Raw genomic sequence first — 22,545 nt, 5'->3', positions numbered from 1 at the left:
GAAAAGAGAAAGTCTGGTATAGCCTCACCGCAAGATGACGCCAGACTGTCTGTGAGACATCACACATGTGCAGTAGTTATATCACCGTAAAAAATTAGCAGTAATTATCAATATTAATTTAATTCTGCCACAATACTCATTATATTTGTGTAGTGATGTTCACTATTCTTTTGTAGTGACCCTCACTACATGGTATAGTGAACATCACTAAAAATTAGTAGTAAACATCACTACACAAAAATAGTGAGTATCGTGGCAGACATTAGTAGTGACATTCACTACATTTAGCCGTGACCTTCACTACTTCATTTTTACTGTATACCAGAGACAATTATAATGGTTGGTCACTGGACATTTACTGTCCAAATAGTCTGCATGTCTGACCATAAATCAGTTTGCTCAGACACAATGCCCTATATCAAAAGAAAAGGGATGGAGCCTAAGGGATACAGTTTGTCTGTTTGGTTTATGACTTGTACGGCTAATCATAACTACCACTCAGTTGCCAGGAGACACTACATCCTTACAGCCAAATGAGGTGGCCATGAATGTACTAGGAGATGTTCTGGTGTGCTAACTCGACTGGCCATCTCTACATACTTGCAAAAATCAGTCCTCCTTAATTATCTTTGAATTCTTTAGGGCTAACTATCCATTCTTGCAAATTAACATGTACATCAACAGATACAGAACAGATTACATATGCAATTACATAAGTCATGTTATCAGTTCATGTGGTTGATGCATGATTCCACTATTAGCTATTAGTCAGTCATGATCTACCATGAATATCAGAATCCTCATGTAGCAACAAATTAATTTATACCATGAACATGTATACAGTGGATAAGAGTGGATTAAAGTAAATAAGGTTGTTTATTGCAGTAGATCAGTGTGTGTTACACTAGTATGGGATAGCAGCTGTGTTGGAAATGTTGATTACTTAGATAGTATTTACTTTAGGTGTTTATCACAGTTGTGATATTTGGTGTAGAGAAACCTAACACAGTAACCACTAGGTTAACCTGATATTACGTCTTGATGCAATCCAACCCTTAATACAAAGAGCATGTACAGCTAATCAGATCAATGTTGGAGACAAAGAACATGATACATCAGTATTGATTTCTGTGACATGTATAGTAGATGTTGATCGGCCTGAAATGCATGATTATGAAAATCAGGATGGTTTACTACAAGCTGCAGCTGCAACTGACAGGCATTTTGCAGTTCCAACTCTCTCAGTGTGTAGGAATGGTAATTAATTTGGGAGCGGCGCCCGCATACAAACGAACCGATCACGCGATTCATAGTTGAAAACGACTTTGGGTTTGTGCTGTGCGTCACTAAGACGACTTCCTATAGACGTGTACAGTGATAGAACTATAACCTAAAATCCACGATTACTTGGAAGAGTTGATAAACTGAGGTATGGTACCGTGATGTAGGGATATCTGTACGTAACAGCCGTGGTGACGCCGCGGCAGTGTATGTGCGCTAGTTAGCACAGAAAGTAATGACAGGTTAACTGAAGGTCATGCTCATAATATATGTATTAGTGTTACTGGGGGATAATAGGGTACTAGCTAGTTTGCCTTCAGAAAACGTAATGAGATCCGACGATAAAGGTATCACAGATAATTAACTCTCGTTAATTATCTATGGAGGTATATGTACCGCTGTACACAAATCTCCAGCTGAGTGTTCAGGTTTGTCGAGATAGCTCGGTTTAGCGTAGTGCTCTCGGAAACTGAGCCAGCTACTGGCGCCATCCCGGCAAGCAGTTGTCGTGTATGCCGGAAAATATTCAGGTGGGCAGAAGATTAGCTAGTTGCTAAGTAGTCACCAAAATGATATTCATGATAAAGGTCAAATGGTTTTTTTAATAGTTCTGTAGAACTATGTATATAGTCAATAAACAATTCAGTGACATCTGATGTGCAAGCATTACAATTCCCCCCATATAGCTACACAGGAGATGGCAACACAGGCATTTAAAATTTGATTTTACAGAGCAGTTTGGTATACGCATGATTTAGATGCTAGGATTGAAGGTATATATTATTATCATGTAGACACACTTTGAACCCAGGACACAACTGCAGCACAAGTTGCTGTCAGACCTTCAGTGCTGGCCAGTGTAAAGCAGTAATTATAGCTGATAATCAGTCAGTGGGTATGGTTCAAAGTTGGTTTGCTACAAATCAGTGTGGCTTCACGCATGCCTACAAACACAGTACACCTTGCCGATAAACTACCGTGGCTCCATGCCCACAGACAATATCACAAATTCTCCCAAAAATACCGTTAGAAACAAGCTTGCTGTAAGACTAGACTATGGCTCATACAATAACTGCATTTATTGCAACCAATAAGAATAATTGATTAGTGGATGTAAGTCTGCAGACAGCATACATGTATACCTACAGACTGCAATACACATGTTGATAAATGGACGTGGCTCATGAAAAGCTGGGACTAAATTATTACGTTTAGTATACTACCTCATTGCCATACTATTTTTATGATATCCAATTGTCTGTAAAGCTGGATTATCTGGACAAAATACCGTATAGCCCAAAAATATTTCAGCAGGGAAATTTTTTGCGGTTTTTGGGGGTTATCAGCAAAAATTTTAGCCTTGAAATATTTAGTTCTTGATATTGTTTAATACATTTTGGGAGTGTTTGCAAATCCGCAAAGAATTTTATTTTTAGCAACATAGCTCAACCTCGAAATATTTGCCCCTCAAAATATTTTAGGCTATACGGTATGACCCAGATGACCTGACCCAGTAAGAGTTTCAATGCTTAGGCACACAAATCTATCCCTGGCCAAAAATTTTCCTTACCCTGTAACTTAACACCTTTCCCAGTGTTTTACCTATGACTTCTTAACAAGTGTTGATGGTTCTTAATTATTTTGGATTCTCCGTCTTGATCATTGACTTATTATCACTCTAATTTTGTGGCCATGATCAATGACTTAGTTTTGATAATAGTTTGACCATGGCCGCACTGCAGCGAGTAGTTATGTAGGCTGTATGTTGCTTAACCCTTGAAGACTGATACAACAACTTGGGATAAATTTTCTTTCATAAGTTACATAATTATATAAAAGTAGCACAATGGATTGTGCATTCTGTAGATGGTTTATCCAGTAGATTCTTCATAGTGCTGACCTGGTGAAGATGGTACTCTTGTGGTGTGAGTTTTTTATAATCATAGCAGAAAGACATATGTATAATTTCAAACAGAAATTCTTTCTATAGAAAATGTATGGGAGATGAGTTTTGTAATTTGCCATATGAAAAGTATTCCAATAGAATGGTTTTGTTCATTGCGAGATGTAATCATTGTTCCAGTCATCCTGTTACCATCTGTGTGCATCCCTGACAATAGGCCCCTGTATATCATAGAACTACATACACTGCATTTAACTGGGATATTATGTGACCGAATTTGACAAAACAAGGCTTCTACACACATACACTTTCATGACTTTAAAGTACCATAACTGAATGTAGGAGTATGCCATTAGTTTCAAATTTTGACCTGGTATTTTGCAATGCTATGGAATAATTTTAGGTCAATAGCTTACTAAGTAGTCGAGTTACAGTCGGTTAAAATCAGAAAATTGGATGTGTGTGGAAGCCTTGTTTTGTCAAATTCAGTCACATAATTATAGAGGTTATCTGTTTGGCATCATGCTAAATATTATTCGTATAGTTACAGGTTACCTTTGTGAATGCATAAGGCAAGTTAGAAGCAGAAAGCTGTGGTGCATTTGTAATGGCATTCATTGCTTAGTAATATCGCTTTGCAGCTGGAAAAAAACAGGGCCATTAAACTCTAGCTACTTGCTGGCTTGTACCACTGAGTTAACCCAGACCCCTTTATTCCCACTCTTCAATTGGCTATTAATATAAATAACTCACTCGATGTGGCGATTTCCCCAAGTCTTTCTTCACAATTGCAAAAAAAAGTTTTTATTTTCTCACATACGTAGGTCCCATTGATTTTTGCCTTAAAAGAATGGTGTCTAGTAACTGTTACTAACTTAAAATGACACAACTTGCTATGGAGTCAGATAACTTTAATCCCACCCAGAAACAAGGAGCCAAAAGTCCTGTACAGTACTTTACATGACTTATAAGCTAAAAGGTATTTCATTAAACCCTGGAAACCTTTCAATAAATTACATTGTTGATATCTGATATGGACATTTCTATGTCTGCTATTCAGTACAGTTAATTTGCATTTGTTCATCAGTGGGTTATATTTCTTCTTTGCTGTTCTTTGTGGTATCTCTGTAGCAGGTGTTATTTAAGCTGAGTGATACTGACTTGTATGGGAAATGCCTTAATTCATTTTTACATCCCAGGAAGTGCAACATCTTGTAATGAACTGTTACATTAATTCAGATATCATGTAAGAGCCATACTTTGAGTCAGGGATTAACATTTGTGCTAATGTCAATGACACTAAATCATTGCATTTGGTGTATCAGTTTTTTTGGCAATTTATATAAAATTTGTTATAGACAGGAAGTGTATAATAGTAAATATTCCCCTTGAGATTAAATAATGTTTGTAATACCAACTTGTAAGGTTTCTCCAACTATATTTCCTGCTCGATATATGTGTATAATTCCATCTTTTTGTATATTTACAGTATACCCGTTTCAACTACAATGGCTGACTTTGATGCCAAAGAAAAAGAAGTGTTTGGGGGTCACTTCTTAACGCTGTGTGACACTGTCACAGACATAGAATCACTGCTACCTCACTTTGTACAGACAAATGTCATCACAGTTGGTGACCTGGAAGAGATTAACAGCATCAGCAGAGTGGAAAAGAAAGTAGAAAAATTACTCCTTCATGTAAACGGTCCGTTGAGTGCTGGTAACACTAAGAATTTTTATGCGATATTGAATGTGATGATGACACATGGTGCACAGGCCACAAGAGAGTTGGCTGTTAAGATGCAAGATGCTGTCAGTACTAAACAAGTGGCAAATGAAATGAATCATGATGTTGCTAGATATGAAGGTGAATGGTTCATGTCTGGTATACCATAACACATACATTTATCTGTGATTGAAAGTCTGTCACCTTCATGTATAAATGGGATCAAGCCATTGTCATTAGAAACTGTGAACTACAACACAGTTGGTAAATAGGTATACTTTCTCCTGCATTTTCAGCCACATAAAAGACCTGGGTTATTTTTAGAAGCCAATAAGTGAATGTTTTTTTAAACAGTTTGAGGTCTTATAAGCCATCACACTCCTCCACATGTTTAATTACCTACTAGATGAATCCTGTAATCATTCACTCTATATGGTAACCTGTAATAAGGTGTGAATGTGTAGAGTAACCTCTATAGCATACGTATATAAGTCATGAGATATGATATTTTTAAGTTTTGTAGTTTTCCATATGTGGTGAGGGGGCAACAGTTACCCCTTCTGGGCAATCACAAAAATGAGGTATTTCAACATATACAAAAACTAAAAATTCAAAAGTACATACATCTCAATATTACATAATTTGTAGGTGTGAATGTCAACAATAATCTCTCCCAAGTTTTAAATGGATAGTGTATATAGGTCATAAGATATGACCATAGATACTACAGCTTGAATCCCACGATTTGTGTGATTACTGAGAAGGGGCAACTGTTGCCCCTCTCATTGACAATATATGGAAAAATAGCAACTTCAAAATGTCATGTCTCATGACTTATTTATGCTATCCTTTTAAAACTTGGAGAAGTGACTTAAGACATTGACACCCACAAATAATATAAAATTTAGCTTGCTAGGGGCAGTGGTTGGATTTTCCATTACAGTGGAACCTCCCTTATCTGGACCTCTATTATCCAGGCACCTTGTTGTCTGGACAGCCCAAATTAGTCACGTGACTAGTTTATTGACCATAATGAAGTTTGGTTTAGATGAAATTACAAGGAGGGAGCCTAAAGGTTGCTGTTTATCTGTTTGGTGACTTGTTTATTCTATTAATAATATCTACCACTTGGTTGCTAGCTGACAATGGATTTTTTTACAGCCCAGGGGAGTGACCATGAATGCTCTGTAGTGACTTCCCCCCCTGACCACTAAACTGCATACCACTACCTGATAGCAATAATAACATTACTTGTATTTAAGTTAGTCATTTTAGCATAATAGCAAGCTATTCTTAGTTACGGATGTTTCTGAGATACGGACAGTAGTATGTACCAGACCACCCGAATAAGAGAGGTTCCACTGTATTATGAAATTTGTCTATCACAAAAGAAGGCATAGAAGAAGAGGTATTGACTCACTAGTAAATATGTAGTCAAAAGTAACCTAAAAATGAAATCTTCAAGTATACCACTGTTCATTTTCTTTACTATTATTTTTCCACAGGCCTGCAGGATAATCTGGCCACTTTTTGGTGATAAAACCGCATAATCTTCCTTCTTCCTATGTTGTTCTTCATGTCCACGACCTATTTAATTATCTATTTTCGCATTGCTTACAGTACCGTCCAAGCACAGTGTCATTTCTCATGAGTGTGTGTGATTTAAAAAATCACTAATTAAAGGGCATGGCAGCCATTTTGCTTGTGAGTCACTATCCCTCTAGTTGAAGGATAATGATTCGCAAGCAAAATGGCTGTCACGCCCTTTAATTAGTAAGCTTTTTAATTGCACGCACTCACGAGAAATGACGTTGTGCTTGGGTAGTACTGTATGCTGATCTGAACAGTGATGCCTTATGTGCTGGGAAACCCCTATGTGTTAAATTCAAGTTGACATGTTCTACCCCTATATATCACCTATGTAACCACATTAACTAAGTGCAGCAGTGTTGTTGTGTATACCACTGCCTAGTTGACTTATTGTGATCACAAAGCTGGGAATGTGTACATACATACCAACACATACACATTGCTGGGGACTACAGCATGCTATAAATGCATGGCCTACAGATTAAGCTGTATAGTACAAAGTACATGGAAACAGTACACTGGTGTTGAAACTTTGGCTTGGTATAATTATGTTACCACAGCAGGAGTAGAAATCTCAAGTTATTGACATGAGTCCAAAGTGAAGTCAAGGACAAGTGTTAATAACTAAGATATTTTATAACTGTTGTGATGCAACTGGCTTATATCCAAGTAAAAGTTTGTTTCGTATTATGAGTGTTAATATCTACTACTGTTGTGATATAGCTGGTTTATATCCAAGTAATAAAACTGTGTGCGCTTTAATGTATATGGCTTCATATTTAGCTTGCATATATACATTGTACTCACTGATGCTGAATTTTGATTGCCACCATTGAACACATTTGGTGTTTTAAAACCTTACTGGACAATATGGAAGTTATTTCCTGGGTAATAACTACCATATTGTCCAAGTAAATACTTTGAAGTATGGCGTCACTGGGATATAAGTTATGTTTAGTACAGTAGATCCTCACTAATCCAAACTCCAGTAATCCGAATGCTCGTTAATCCGAACAGTAGAGGTGACTGTTGTATTAGAGTATTTTGTCAACTAGTGTGTGTTCTATTAGAGTAGTTGAACTAGGCTCTGTATATAATCAATAGTTAACTAATCCAAACGAATTCACTAATCTGAACAGACTTTTCTCAACTTGAGATCAGAGCTGTTTGGATTAGTGAGGATCCACTGTACTGTGAAATATCAAGTACCACTAGCACTGTTTGTCCTTTCATTGTCTTAGTATCCGATATATCAAGGCACACAGTAGCATGTTGTACAGCCTAGAAAGCCAGTGTGCCACACCGTGAGTATGTTTATAGGAAGAAAGAAAACATTATTTTCACACATATAACTATGTGTTCCCTTCTTGAATTGGAAATTATTTTGTACTGCAAACCACGCTCCACCTTCACCACCCCACATACCAAATTTGAGCAAGATTTCATGAAAAACAAGTCCTCAAAGTTTGGCTTAATTTCTCTTTCATGCTTTACAAAAACCATTATAAAATGCAAATTCATGGCTTGATTTTCTTGAACTTTGGTGTACTTTAAGAATGTATTGTGGCACAATCACATACCAAGTTTGGTGCAAATCTGATAAATAGTCTTAGAGCTACGGACGATTATTTGCATTAAAAATGCCGACTTGCCCCTACAGAGTAAACTGCTTATGGAAATACTTTAAAATTGTCATGTGTATAGGTTAGCAATTATAGCTCAAACCTCTTGTGGTTTACAAGAAATCACATTGACAGCTATACAGTTACAAAGCAAAGACCAAACAACTGTAAATTGCGGGATTGAGTTACTCTAATAGAACAGTCACCTCACAGTAAAAAAGGTACACGGAAAATGTTGAAAAACTTACCAGCATTTAAACCAGAGACTTCCATACTGAACACCCAATTCCTTAACCACTGAGTTGACCTGGAAAATCAATACACAAGATGTTTCAACCACACCATACACGTTAGATAATTACAAGCACACAGGTGTCTTTGTTTTCAAGTGTCCTGATTGCTGTAAAGAATACATTGGACAATAACGTTTAAAACCTTTTTACAGTGGAGAGTCAATTACACCTGAACTAATATCATATGTACAGTATAACTACGTAAAAGTACACGAAATCAAATCTTTGTTCAGTTTACTCTAATAGAACATACACCTGTTGCCCAAATACTCTAACAGAATATCATGTTGGTGTTTGGATATTTGATGTTTCATGTTCAGATCAACTTGTTGTGTATATTTCTTTGCTTTGCCTGCGTTAATGTGACTATTTGTACATGTTCTACTACTTCATTATAGATTCTCCACCACAAATGAACAACCATCATGATGCTTCTTCACCTGATAGTCTTGCAGATGATTTTAATACCTTAATCACGAGTACAGTCAGTTTGCTAGAGAAGCGCTGCAACAAATTGGAGTTGTGCAAACAGGTTTGCTGCAATCTCACAATTGGTGACAACTCTGACGTCTTGTTATTTGGTGTGAAAAAAATAACAGAAATTAAACGTTGTATATCTTTTCAACAATTATTTGACGCACTGCAGCAACACTACAGCTGGAAAGAGTTTTCATTACTAAAGAGGATTATCAGCACGTCTGATTCAGTTGAAGCAAAAGCCTTATTGGAACAGTTTGAACTGAACATGTGTTCAGTCAGCAGTATGAAAGTTATTTCTGACAACTTGTCAAGAGGCGATATGCCACCAGACTACGTTAAGTTGTATGTGAAAATTGATAAATCATCTAGAGAATTGACTCTGGAAATCTTTCAGAAGTTCCGAGACTTTATTTTCCAATACCTTGACATAAAGTTGTATGTTGCCCTACCTTTCATCAAGTTCTCTTTCAACTCACTGCACTTGGAGTGGTATGTGCCTGAACGTGCTGTTCCCCACATCACAGATGTAACAAACGATGCTGATATGATATTAGCTAAATGCTCAATTGTCTTCATGCAAGTGTCAGATAAAGTAATTTATGACCTGCAAAGAAGAACATCTATTGATGGAGTACGTTGATTAGTGTGTTTGCATTTGCAGTGTATGCTCTATTAGAGTATTTATAATACAGTGACACCTGTCTTAGCAGTCACCACTCTATAAAAACCAACAAAATTCTCCTAGTAAAGAAGTACTTTACCTGTCTTCAGCAGCTATATACCTGCCTTGAATTATTGGCCCAAAGGAGACCGGATTAGACAAGTTCCACTGTACACTTGATAATGCCGAATATTGGCATTATTAAATTATTTATCATCCTTGTCTTCAGCTTTGCAACAATAACTAAGACATTATACTTAACATCATAAAACCATTAGTATAGTGATGTACTTGTGTAACGCAAGGCTAGGCAAAGTTAGTTCACAGCTTGCATATCATGTAAAGAATTTTCAAAAAAGCATTAGGGGTGGGTCTACATTTTTCATTATGGACATTGGAGTGTGCTATAATTCAGAAGTGATTGCTGAACTGCCTTTTAGTTACATTTATATATGAACTAAATAAACCTTTATGATCCATATGCAAAAATGATTGCAATATGTCACTGCCAGTTACATAACCATTACGCATCACTTGTCTGCACATGACATTTCACAGTCTCTATTAAAAACAAAGTTAGTATAGGCCATAAAGTCTCTGACTCATCTGAGATATGTGAGATACATGCAGGTGGAATAAATATTGTGTTACTAAACAGCGGACAATATTTACTCATTTAGAGTGTTTGACTGTTGTATTAGAGTATCTTGATATTAATCCAAAGTTCATGAGAGCTTCTGTCCACACAACCACGTTTATACTCTTATGCATATAAAGTTTGGAGCAAACTTGATAATCATTTAGGCAGTGATGATAAATGAATAGTGAATTGATGTTGCCTGTCATAACTAGAATTACCATTTGCTCTGTCTGATAAAATTACATTATGTGGTCCTCTCATGTACTGGGATACAAGTATACCTGTAAAGGTTTATGCTTCTTTGAAATAAACATCAAATCGATTGAAATTGTGACCTGACACATCTGACCTATATTTCAAACTGTTGTCACTTTCATAAACTTTGCTTAACATTAAGGTGCTTATTAAGGAATAATTATTAACGAATGATTTTGATATTGCTATTACAAGCTCTAAACAGTTTTATTGCTTTAAGAGCATTGATACAATTGCTTTTATAAAGTATGTTCTGATCACAAGTCTTTTTGCATCGTAATTTTTCTATTCCTATCATTGTGGCTGTACCATACATATGTGACCGGATTTGCGAAAAGGTACCTTTTCCACACATTTTACATACCAGCAAACAAAATGTTATAACTGTTTACTTCTTATACTGATTAAATTGCTCTTTGCATCAAAACGCAGCCAGATACTGTAGCTACATTCATAGAAAATTTCAGATGATTACATGAAATGATTAAAAAGTTATGAAGTTGTAAATGTCAAAAAATGGGTCAAATTTTGTGTGTGAAAAAGGTACCTTTTCGCAAATCCGGTCACATATGTTAATGGATTTATGTTAAACTGTCATATTTTAGTTTGCAGGAGAGAGTCACTCATTTGCCCTCACTGCTGCAAAGGTCATTGATAAAAATCTAATCTGCCCAATTTGTCACCATTTGTATAAGAGTCCAAAATTTCTGCCATGTTATCATTCCTATTGTGAAGAGTGTCTGGAGAAGATGGTGATACAGTCCAATATCACATGTCCGGAGTGTAAACAGGAAGCATTAGTTCCTGTAGGAGGAGTGAAGGAGTTGGCTAGCAATTTCTTCATCAATCATATGGTCAACGATTTAGTACTGAGACGTCAAGTAGATGGGAAAGAAATTAAATGTAACAGATGTGAAGGAAGATCTGTTGTGTCTTTCTGTCCACAGTGTAGCTCATTTCTTTGCTACAGGTGTTACAAACAACACAAACGTGACAGTGTCACTCACAATCACAATATTCTTCAGTTAATTGAATCATCAACTGAACATGAATTGGTTCGTAAATTCTCAACAACTAGAGGACCGCTGTGTAGGGAACACGACGAGCCACTGAAGTACTTCTGTGAGACATGTGACGATCTAGTGTGTCTGTATTGTACCGTGAAAAATCATAGTGGACATAAACATGATATTGTCAACAAAATTACTGGCCAACACCGAAATGAGTTAAGGGAAGTTACTGCTCCTATAGACAACATGATGAGAACTCTATCTGAAGCCAGTGATACCATAGAAAAGATGGGAAGGAGGGTGAGACAACATGGCGATGAAGTGGAGAGGAAGGTTGATCAGTTTTACGATGAGATGGTCCAGAAGTTGATGAAACAGAAAGAGCAACTGAAGCAACGAATACGAGAGTCGGTATCACGAAAGTTACGAACAATGAAAAAGCAGTTAGATGAAATAGGATACACACAAGAAGAAATGTTGAGTATGAAGGAGCTAAGAGATGCTGTGGAGAAGTGCTCCAATGAAGAAGCACTGTCTGCTAAGAATGAAGTTATCGATCACATGCAACAATTAACTGAAAAGTACAAGAAACTGAACACACAACCTTTGCAATCTGCTGCTATGGAATTTGTACCAAATATGGGACCATTTCCACAATTTGGCAACTTTCATACCGATATTGACCCAAAGACTTCTGGAATAGTTGATCTCCCAAGTTGCATTGATCTGGATAAGAAAGTAGAGTTTAAAATTCAGACCAAATACAGTACTGGTCATCACAGCTCTGCTGGAGGCAGTTTAATATCAGTACAAGTGAAATCTAATACAGGCAAACTGACCGATGCACGTGTTAAAGATAATAACAATGGTAGCTACACCGCTTCTTTTACACCTCAACAAATTGGAGAGACCCAATTGTTTTTGACCATTAATGGAGTCAAAGGAAATTCATATCATACTGTAGTGTCGTACAAATACAGTGAGGCGAGTACCCCCAATAAAGTAGTGGATAATGATGGCTGTATGGGTAAACCTTGGGGTATTGCTGTCAGTGCAAACGGCATGTGGGCAATAACTGACAACTCCAAACATTGTGTTTACATCTACGACAATAAAGATAACCTGGTTAAAAGGTTTGGAAGTCATGGCAGCAACAGTAGTCAATTCAACTACCCAGATCACCTGGCTTTTGACACTAACAATTACTTGTATGTGGTCGATCACTGCAACAACAGGGTACAGAAGTTTGATGTTCAGGGCAACTATTGTCTCAGGTTTGGTGGACCTGGGTCAAGTGATGGTCGACTACATGGCCCAGTTGGCATCACCACTCATGATAGCATGGTTTATGTCACTGAAGAAGACAACAGTCGAGTGTCAGTGTTTCATACTAATGGCCAGTTTTCTCATACCATTGGTAAAGGACAGTTTGGTGCCCCGTATGATGTTGTCGTTAATAATACCAACCAGCTCCTTGTTGCTGACAACACTCATCATTGCATAAAGTCATTTACGCTAGATGGACATTTTGTGGGTAAATTTGTTACTCAAGAAACAGGAAGGGGACATATGCGATACCCATGCAGTCTGGCTGTTGATATTAATGGTTTTCTACTAGTAGTCGAACCAATCCACAGTCAGGTATCTATATTTGACAAGGATGGGAAGTGTGTGCACTATTTTGGCACAAAGGGAAATGCTAAGGGTCAGTTCCAGAATCCGCAAGGAGTAGCCATCAGCCCTAATGGTAACATCTACGTCAGTGATCACAATAACAGAAGGGTACAAGTCTTCCCCACTCACCAGTCAAAGTCAAAATAGCTATCAGCAATAAAACATTTTAACTTAGTTCTCCATCTTGTAAAGTAAGAGAAAACGCTTATTGTTTATTAGGGAATTAGCTAGTGTGTGTGTGTGTGTGTATCTGATATACATTACCCAGATGTATATTTTTCTTGCATGAGTGACATTATCTACATTATACATTATATAACTTTTGATTGTTTACTGAGAACTGAAACAACTCATGGGATGCATTGGTGTAACACATATTGATTGCTCACCAATTTTAGCTCTTGGAAAAACACCATGTTTCATTGGGCGGCCGTAACTGAATTTGCAGCATTTCATGTAAACCTGACTTGAAACAATGAAATGTTTCATGGGCTTTGCATTGATGGTATTTTAATAGCACGCAAGGAAACTATAGCGCAGTTACCTGCGTTATTGTAGACACGTGCGCTAAAGGTGACGAAATCAGGTGATTTGTGAAAAAGTTCACGTGATCTGACAAAATATTAAAAAGCTCCGCCCGTTTTTAATCAGTTGGACCAACTACAACCGTGATGGGGCAGAAAACGTCAACGATACAAAACAAGGTTAAGGCGATACAAGACAACAAGGCAAGAGTCACAGACGTGTCCTTCGATCAAGTAGATATCACAGAAAAAGTAGCGAGAAAAATCGCTGATGGATTGAGAGAAAACAAGTAGGAAATCGAAACTTGCTGCACAATCCTTTTACACTTTTCCATCTTCCCTACTGTAGTAATGTGCAGCGACTGAGCTTAAAGAACTGCAACTTATCCACCTTATCAGTGCGACATTTATCGGACGCTTTATGCAATATCGCAATCACCAGTAACATTCAGCGATTAGATTTGGCAAACAACTCAACAGTAAGTGAAACTCTTCCCTTTGATTTGCATGTGTGTGCTGGGTGAAGCTGTACAACGTAAGACTGCTATTGTCAGCTACACTCGTCTATTGGCTGAAGACTGTTGTGTGTTCAATACAATGTTGACAGATTTACTGTGTAAACTATAGGGACCACATAACATCAAAGGGGTGTCACTATAGTAGCCACTGTTCCGTATGATTTGTGAGTGGGGTCAATGCAAAAATTAACAAACAAGGCAAATTTTAAGCGAATGACAGTAGTCAAGCTGTTTTCCCTGGACAGTCAAAGCTTCACAAAATATGGTTAGATCGTGGCTGACTTTGACCACACATGCAGGTCGTAATAAAGAGTTACCCCTTGCTTTGTGACTTGAATGGATAAGTTTCACATGTGTTGGGCCTTTGTGTGGTGTACTTAGACTAAATGAGGAAGAACGTAAACAAATAGAAGGGTGTATTAATGTGTGGTGGCATGGGCTGTCTAATGCTAGTTTGGGTGGTCTGCACTCTACTTAACTATGCCCATTTCCTAAAACATTTGCTTGTGAATGCCTTGAATCGGTTTAGCTTTCTGTTGACCATCATGAAACTAGCTTTTCAGGGCCATCAACAAGTTTTGGCTTGAGACCCTTTAGCTGTTAGTACTGGTGTGAACTATTTTATTCCACAAAGCAAAGCTAATATGGTAGACTAGTTAGTGTGTTACGTGTGTATGTTGTTCCTAACAGATTGGGGTTGAGGCAGGCAAATACCTTGCTAATGTGTTACTTAATAATAAAGTATTGGAACATTTAATTCTGAATAATTGTGGATTAGAAGATGATGGAACAGTATCAGTAGCAACATGTAAGTTGACAGTGTTGTTTTTGGCTAGCTCGTGTATACTGAATTTCTCTTTACTTATTTATAGCATTGTGTAAGAACTGTACACTAATTACTCTGGAGATAGGAACTAATGGGATAACAGACCTTGGCGCTAAACTTCTTGGTGAGATGCTGAAGACAAACACAAGACTTGAAGGACTCTCCCTATGGCAAAATGAGCTGTCAGCCGAGGTATATAATTGTTGATGTTCTCACTATGGTGTTAAGTGAAGTGTTAATACCAACCATTTTGTAACAAAGTGTACAATAAGCAACTACATTATTGTACCTTATCAAGAGATCACTTTCATGTTAGGATGGAATGCTTTAACTGAGATGGCTATAATACGTGTATGTGTGGTCCAGAATATATTTCCCTGACCCCCTGCCTGTCCTTATGACATCAAGATTGCATCAGATGTGTTGTAATAAGGGAAATGGCCATATCAGTGGGCTGTGTGTAGTTGTGGTGTATATTTTCTTTGCTTATATAGGGAGCACAGTTCCTGGCTCAAGGACTACAGATCAACAAGACTCTTCTCTGGCTAGGTTTGGGCAGTAACCAAATTGAAGCTCAGGGAGTGTGGGCGCTGACAGAGAGCCTTCGTAGTGGTTCACCGCTGTTGTGGCTTGGCCTGGGAGGTAACAGTATTGGTGACAGAGGAGTGTTACACTTGGCATCTCTATTGCAAGGTGTGAATGAACATTTGTGTATTGTAACTGACAATATTGTGAGATGCTAAAAGTCACATACCCCACATCATAGTATTCGTTGAGGACACCTACATAGTCCAGACACTTAGTTAAAAATCAGGATACCTTACAATTCAACTGTACCATGCCCCCAAGGTATAAATGCGTCACCAGGATATATAATTTAAAATCTACCCAATAAAAGTATATTCATACACCAGACCTCAAAGGGTTGATCAGTACATGAACTGTCTGTGTACTTGTGTGGGTAGATTGGTTGAGGGAAGTGATTTCAGCTTCCTATAATAGTGCTTGCTACTTGCTTACTGTGCAATCATGTTATTATAGGTAATCATTTTTAATTGTGAATATTATTACTCTTTGCAGAGGATTGCAGTAGCTTGCAGTCACTTGGTCTAGGGGGTAATGAGATTCAAGATGAAGGCATCAAGATATTAGCTACTTCATTGAAGACAAACACTCGACTGAGGTCCCTAGGACTGGGCGGTAATCAGATAGGTGAGATAGAATGTGCTCTAATATCATCAGATCAGTTTTCATAACAAGATATAGTTTAGTACACATTGTCACTTAAGACCATCTAGGAGACGTATGACCTGTTAATGTGATGAGAAATAGACTAGAGGTGTTGCTTAAGGCTCTGAGGTACCACCAAACACACAAAGTATTTTAAAACCATGATACCTTGAGTTTAGTACTGGTCAAGTTTTCTACTGTGGACCTAAATTTAGTCAATGCTGGTATCATCTGAGTGTTTTCTATTTTATTCACTATTTTGGCATCACAGTTTTTTTATTGGCAGGCCTAGTATTGTGGCTTGATAAGTAATAATATTGCAGAGCTCTAGTATTAGTAATTGTGAGGTATTTACACATTTCATTCAACACATTTCATTGTTGTTGCAGCTGATGAGGGTGGTCAGGCCATTGGTGACATGTTAACAGCAAACCACACCTTGAAGAAGTTATTACTATCCAGCAATTTGTTAGGTGAGTGATATTGTAAAAATGTCCAAGTTTGTATGTATGCAAAATGTGTCTTTGTGTGTACAGTACGTAGTTATGTTAATCTTATTGTGTCTTCTTTGTACTGTACTTCCCTAGTGGAATTTAGCAACTTGAAAAATGCCAAGCTTCATACATAATTCACCAATGGCTACCGTACGTTGTTCAATACTGAACACTAGTTAGGTGGTACGTTTCCCAAACCTTTATACGTCAAACTGCCTGACACGCTGATTTCTCAACTTTAGTCTTGCCTCGTCGTTTACATGCAGTATAGTCTATCATTGTGAGTATGAGCTAGTCATTAATTGAATGAGATAAAGTTTCACCATTTACCACACATCAGTTGGGGATAGTACGTAAACTTAGGAACATTATGTAACAGGTGATTGATGGTTGTCATGATATAACCAATGACCCTCTCACAATGGTACTTTAAAAGTATGTGAAATGTTATTTGGTTTATTGGTAAACTGTATTCATCCGTACTGCATGTATTCCTCCGTACAAAACTTGTAAAGTTCTAGCTTATCACCATTTTTTCACACAAGTAGTTTCATTTGTCAGGAAGCTTGTACATGTGTGATTGATTGTTTTGTATGTGTGAAGTGTTTGGAACAGATCAATTGCCCATAGAAATATGTCAATGAATTATATTTAGTTACAAAGATCAATTAAGCATTACTTGATCAAATAACTGTTCAATATTTGATGTGAGTGATTAATCTACCTCAGGAATTTTCTTATTTTTAGTGGTTGATATGGTTTGTATTTGATCTTCCCTTAAACTTTCAGGAAATTAAAGATGGAGAAACATATAGGCTTTTATCTGATAAAGAATTTGACCTTTCACCTTTATTTGCTTGTATGTAGCCTTTATGTTTAATTCGAGCTATAGAGGTAGGGAGGGGAAAAGAACCACCTTACGATCTCTTTCTGTGTCAGATTACAGTTCTTACTGACATAGGGGGACTTTCCCACTTACATTTAAGAGGTGTGTGACACATGATCAAAAGTGTAGCATGTCAGTGCACATTGTGTATAGTGTAAACGTGTTTGATCATGTTACAACAGCAGTATTATTATGGTAAACATGACTGTATACTTGTGCTGTGTTGTGGCCATAGGAGTGTGCAGAATTAACCATACTTCCATATTAGGGACTTTGTTTAGTCTGTTAGCACAACTGTGAAGTATCACCTCTAAAACACATTGCTGTACTTAATGCATTCCATTTTCATTCCTGTGGAACATTCCAAACTATCTGGCTATGTATTGTGGATGTATTAAAAACTGATATGTGACTGACCTTTTGGGCAATGTACATAAATGATTTTTAAACACCAATAACTGTACCTAACCTTGGCAGCTATGCAGAAGATGGGTGGTCTTACAGAGCATATTTGGAGTACCACAAGGTACCTCGACAATTTCATGTTGTTTTTGATAATGAGTATTACTATATATCACGAGTTACTGCACATAAACAGAATTATAATAATACTAGCATGGGGAGCTACTAATAAATTTACTCTTAAACACTCGTTAGATCTGCTTTCTGAAGCCAGTCTTCTGTAGGTACATAGTATGTGTAAAGGCCCACACAGTATTCTAGTGGTTTTGGGAAAAGTTATGCAAATATGTATTTTGTACCGTTGCAGTGTACCTAGAGCTCCCAGGGAAGTTTAATTTGGCCTGGAGCTTGCCATCACAACCCTTGGCCATTATGAACACTAACTGGTGTCCATCCTGCCACCATGCATCCGTTCTTTTCAATGATGCCAAAATGGTTGATTTTTCAAAACCAGAACACAAAAATTCTGTAATTATTTAAATCAGCACAGTGGTATTTACAGGCAATTTTCTAATGGTTTAATATTTATAAACATTGTCAGCTGTTTTCAAAATTTTGAAATATACCAATTAAAGCTGCCAAGGTGAGTAGCTAGCTTCCTGGAGTGCAGCAATTATCCTCACAATTGGCTGTAATACCATCAGTCTCACCACTTTGAATGAAAACGGTACATTGCAATCAGTAGCCCCCTTTTGACTTGACCAACCATAGCTTCGTGGATAGCACGCAAGCAGATCATGGTGGATAGATGAGATTCGGTAGATACCAAGTTTGCTGTGACAATGAAGCACCTATGAAATGGGATCCAGAATGTCTCACCTACACAATGCATGGTGGGATAGTCTTGTGCTGTCTGATTCGGTTTATGGGGGTGGCGCTCCAGCCACTTGTGTTTGTTAGTTGACATATTTTTTTAAAATTGAACAATTTGAAAAACACCCAGTACACTGTATTCTAGTAGATACTGGACAATTTTGTAGTATTCACAACTGGTTATCTTCATATTATTCATAAAGTGTGAATGACTATATCCCACAAGTGAGGGTATTTGGGCTCATTCAAAAACAACTTAGTTTGACCAAACTTGTCATGACCACTAACCTCCTACAATGTTTAGCTATCTCTGGTAGGACGTACTGTACACATCCCCTTCAGGTGGAGGTGTGTATTTGGTATTTCCTGAAATCTACTCTTCGTGTCTCTCTACTGTTAAATTCCTATGCATTTTCACACGGAACATCAAACGATGTATTGAAACTATTCCCTTGTGATAAAGCAACTTAATTGTTGTTTATATAGATTCTGGTTCCCTGTATCAATAGGTCCAGCCTTTCTCGTATCTGTTGTACTACAGGAAAATTTGATGCAAGGAAAAGTTGATGAATTTATACTGTACCAGCTTTGATGAAATTAAACGTTAACAAAAATCAGATCTAATTTTAAAGATCCTTATTGGATGTTATGGATTTATTCTTCCATCAAAATTCCCTGTTGTATGAGCTAGTTAACTTTCACCTTGTTCAAAGTTTGCTCACATATATATAATATGCTCCAGATAGAGTTACCAGATTGCAACGTATGGAATATATTTTACCAGTTGCTAGTCCTGTCATCTTACTACTGTATATTAGAGGTTTGTACTTCTCACAAAAAAAATATTGACTAGAAACCAGCTTCACAATACCTTCATGGTGCCTTGGCAGTATTCGTTGAGTATAGCCAAGCTCAAAAGTGCCTTCAGTACAACCTGAAATGCTTCTATAAGGCTGCCACAACTTTTTTTTTATTCTGTGGAATTTTCTACAACTGCCTGACTGATGCCTCCAGACAAGCGTAACTTGATAACAGCTAAGGTTACAAGCTTGATTTTTTTTTCAGTGTTGACATTGCTTCAACCAAACAGGTACCTTTTGGTACACCACAGTATGTACAATGCATGCTTGCTTGTGTCTTCTTTTGTGTCCCATTTATCTTAGCTGACAGTGTAAAGTGTCAATCATGGTAGCACGTGATGGCTTCCCTAGTTCCAAGCTTTCCATTGTGACTGGATTGATTGCAGAGGTCCTTCTCATTGTGTTCTTTATTGGTGGTGCTGTGTAATGGGCTGAACATAGCTGAAAACGAAGCATTTCAGTAATTGGTAGTTGGGGTGCACATTTAGATGAAAACGAAGCCTGTCACCATTCTTTATTTTGATGCAGTATGCGTGGGTTCACCAGTCATAATAATGTTACAAAAAAGTAAACAAACAAAGAACAAAAATTAGGAATTTTATGTTTGATTAGGGAGCAAAGTAGCAAAACAAGGGAGCGAAACAAGGGAAGTCGCTTTACACCTTAAGATGTACTAGTGGACATTTATTTAGGAATTAAATGTGTACTAGTATGTCTTCAGGTGTAGGCAACCTCCTAATCAGACTTATTTTCCTTGTACTTGGTACAAAGTAGCAACTGTTCATTGATCACTCTGTGTGTTATCCTACATAATAGGGGACAGTGCAGTGGTGTACATATCAGACGGATTGAGATATAATTCTGGTCTGGAGTTGTTGCTACTAGCTGATAATCCATTTGGTGATGATGGGGGGCTCAGTCTCACTCAAGTGTTGTGTAAGGAGAATGTGTCACTGAAAGTATTGGACATCCATGGGACCAGAATGTCACATCACACAGAGCAAAAGGTACGGTATTAAACATGCATGGTGTATGTGTGTGTACTTTTCCACCAATGGCATCCACACACTGCATCTTTTTCACTGTCCTACTCCGAGCCCTTATCTATCCACCCAACTATCTAATAGATGCCAAGAAACCCATTCATAAGCCTTTTGTAGGTTAGATAAAAGGATGTACAGGCTACCGCTAAAATATGAGCACTAACTTTTTCACTTCTTCACTGCTCATCCTAGGATCCTCTTCATCCCAGCCCCACCCCCCATGAGACATGTCACACCCATCTGGCCAAGGAATACTGAGTAACCTAGAATTCTGACCAAGTAGTCCTCATGGTGGGAGGATGGGCTACGGACAATAGCAGGGACCTGAGCTTCGTAGCTTGTTCCATCTTGATGCACATGGTGTATGCAATGCATGAAGTGTGTGCATAGTGAGGCATTGCAAAGTGAACAACTCTACAATACCCTGACCCTGCCTGGTCTCCACTACGTGGCCAGGGACAGGGCTGCTGCCATTAATTACACCACAAAGCTGTGGTGTATTACCAGGCCCACCGCTAGGAGGTTGGCAGCATGGGGGACACACACACACACACACACACACACACACACACACACACACACACACACACACACACACACACACACACACACACACACACACACACACACACACACACACACACACACATTACTTGTACGCACATGGAAATTCCATTCTTTTCTTTACAGGTGGTACATCAACTACAGCAGCTCAGCAAGCTAACAAAACTAGGTTCAGCATATGGGGCAAAAGAGTCATCCCAACAACGATCAACGTCAGTTTCTCATCATACAGAGTCAACATCATTGTCTCAACGATCAACTTCATTCATTTCTCAGAGAGATGAAGGTATGTACATGTACATTATGCTAATAAGGACCCCTTGATCAAGACACTTGTCCATGGTCCCATTTATATTAGCGTACACTCATTTAGGCCCCTGAAATCAGGACACCTCACCTCACTAATAAGGACACCTTGATCATCAGGACACCAGTAGTGTTACTAGTGTAGTGGGGACACTCATATTTGGATAGTCCCAAAGTGACCAAATATCTTCACATTCTAAAATAGTGTGAAAATTTGCACTGAAATAGGACACAGTTTCCATTATTGTGATTCTTTTACAGGTGAGGCAAGAAAGATGGCTCGTGAAAAGCAACGAGAGAAGTTCTTATCACAAGCATTAGCACAGAAAACGTCAACTGCTCAACTATTTTGACACTTCAGATTCAATGAAAAAAGATTGCTGCCATATTTTTATAGCCGTCATGTAATATATTGCCTGTTATTTTTCTGACTGTCTGTGTGTGTGTCTGTCCTGTGCATGCTTATTGCCGTACTCCCATATTGTACTGTTTAACAATGATGTTGTTTTATTTTGAAATTATACATGTGTGAATGGAACTTTATTTTATGACTGTATAGTGTGAGGACTTCATCCCACTGAATATACGTGTCTTAAATCCGGAGTGTAATTTTTTTCTACTGTGACTGCAGATATTATGATACTTTGACAGTGCAGGACAGGATCCATGGTACCACACTACTTAGTACTGCCAATAATTTCTTAGAAATGCCCACCTTGTTTGCAGTACATTTCAGAGTACTGTGGTTTTGATATGCTCTAATAGAGCAGTCACATCACATTTAAGTTTGTAGTACAAGGTGTTCTATGATGACATGGTTACTTGACATAGTCACAAACATGAGGTGGTCTTATCAATGAGTTTGAGGTCATGATGTACACCTTA

General features: G+C 37.8%; 2 protein-coding genes across 2 annotated transcripts; both read left to right on the top strand.

Moving 5' to 3' along the window:
* Positions 1-1,295: 1,295 nt before the first annotated feature.
* LOC136258068 (tripartite motif-containing protein 2-like) lies at positions 1,296-13,483 on the top strand. Its single transcript, XM_066051374.1, has 4 exons — positions 1,296-1,429; positions 4,674-5,050; positions 8,813-9,525; positions 11,056-13,483. Exons 2-4 carry the CDS (start codon positions 4,693-4,695, stop codon positions 13,279-13,281), a joined length of 3,297 nt encoding a protein of 1,098 aa, XP_065907446.1. The 5' UTR covers positions 1,296-1,429; positions 4,674-4,692; the 3' UTR covers positions 13,282-13,483.
* A 263-nt stretch (positions 13,484-13,746) lies between these two features.
* Positions 13,747-22,232, top strand: LOC136257987 (NLR family CARD domain-containing protein 3-like). Its single transcript, XM_066051286.1, has 10 exons — positions 13,747-13,948; positions 14,008-14,137; positions 14,867-14,984; positions 15,049-15,194; positions 15,497-15,695; positions 16,083-16,214; positions 16,622-16,705; positions 20,564-20,754; positions 21,481-21,640; positions 21,922-22,232. Exons 1-10 carry the CDS (start codon positions 13,806-13,808, stop codon positions 22,011-22,013), a joined length of 1,395 nt encoding a protein of 464 aa, XP_065907358.1. The 5' UTR covers positions 13,747-13,805; the 3' UTR covers positions 22,014-22,232.
* Positions 22,233-22,545: the final 313 nt, after the last annotated feature.

This window comes from Dysidea avara, chromosome 6 (assembly GCF_963678975.1).
Source record: "Dysidea avara chromosome 6, odDysAvar1.4, whole genome shotgun sequence".
In the NCBI taxonomy this organism is placed as follows: Eukaryota; Metazoa; Porifera; class Demospongiae; order Dictyoceratida; family Dysideidae; genus Dysidea; species Dysidea avara.
This window is presented reverse-complemented; position numbering and strand designations above follow the sequence as displayed.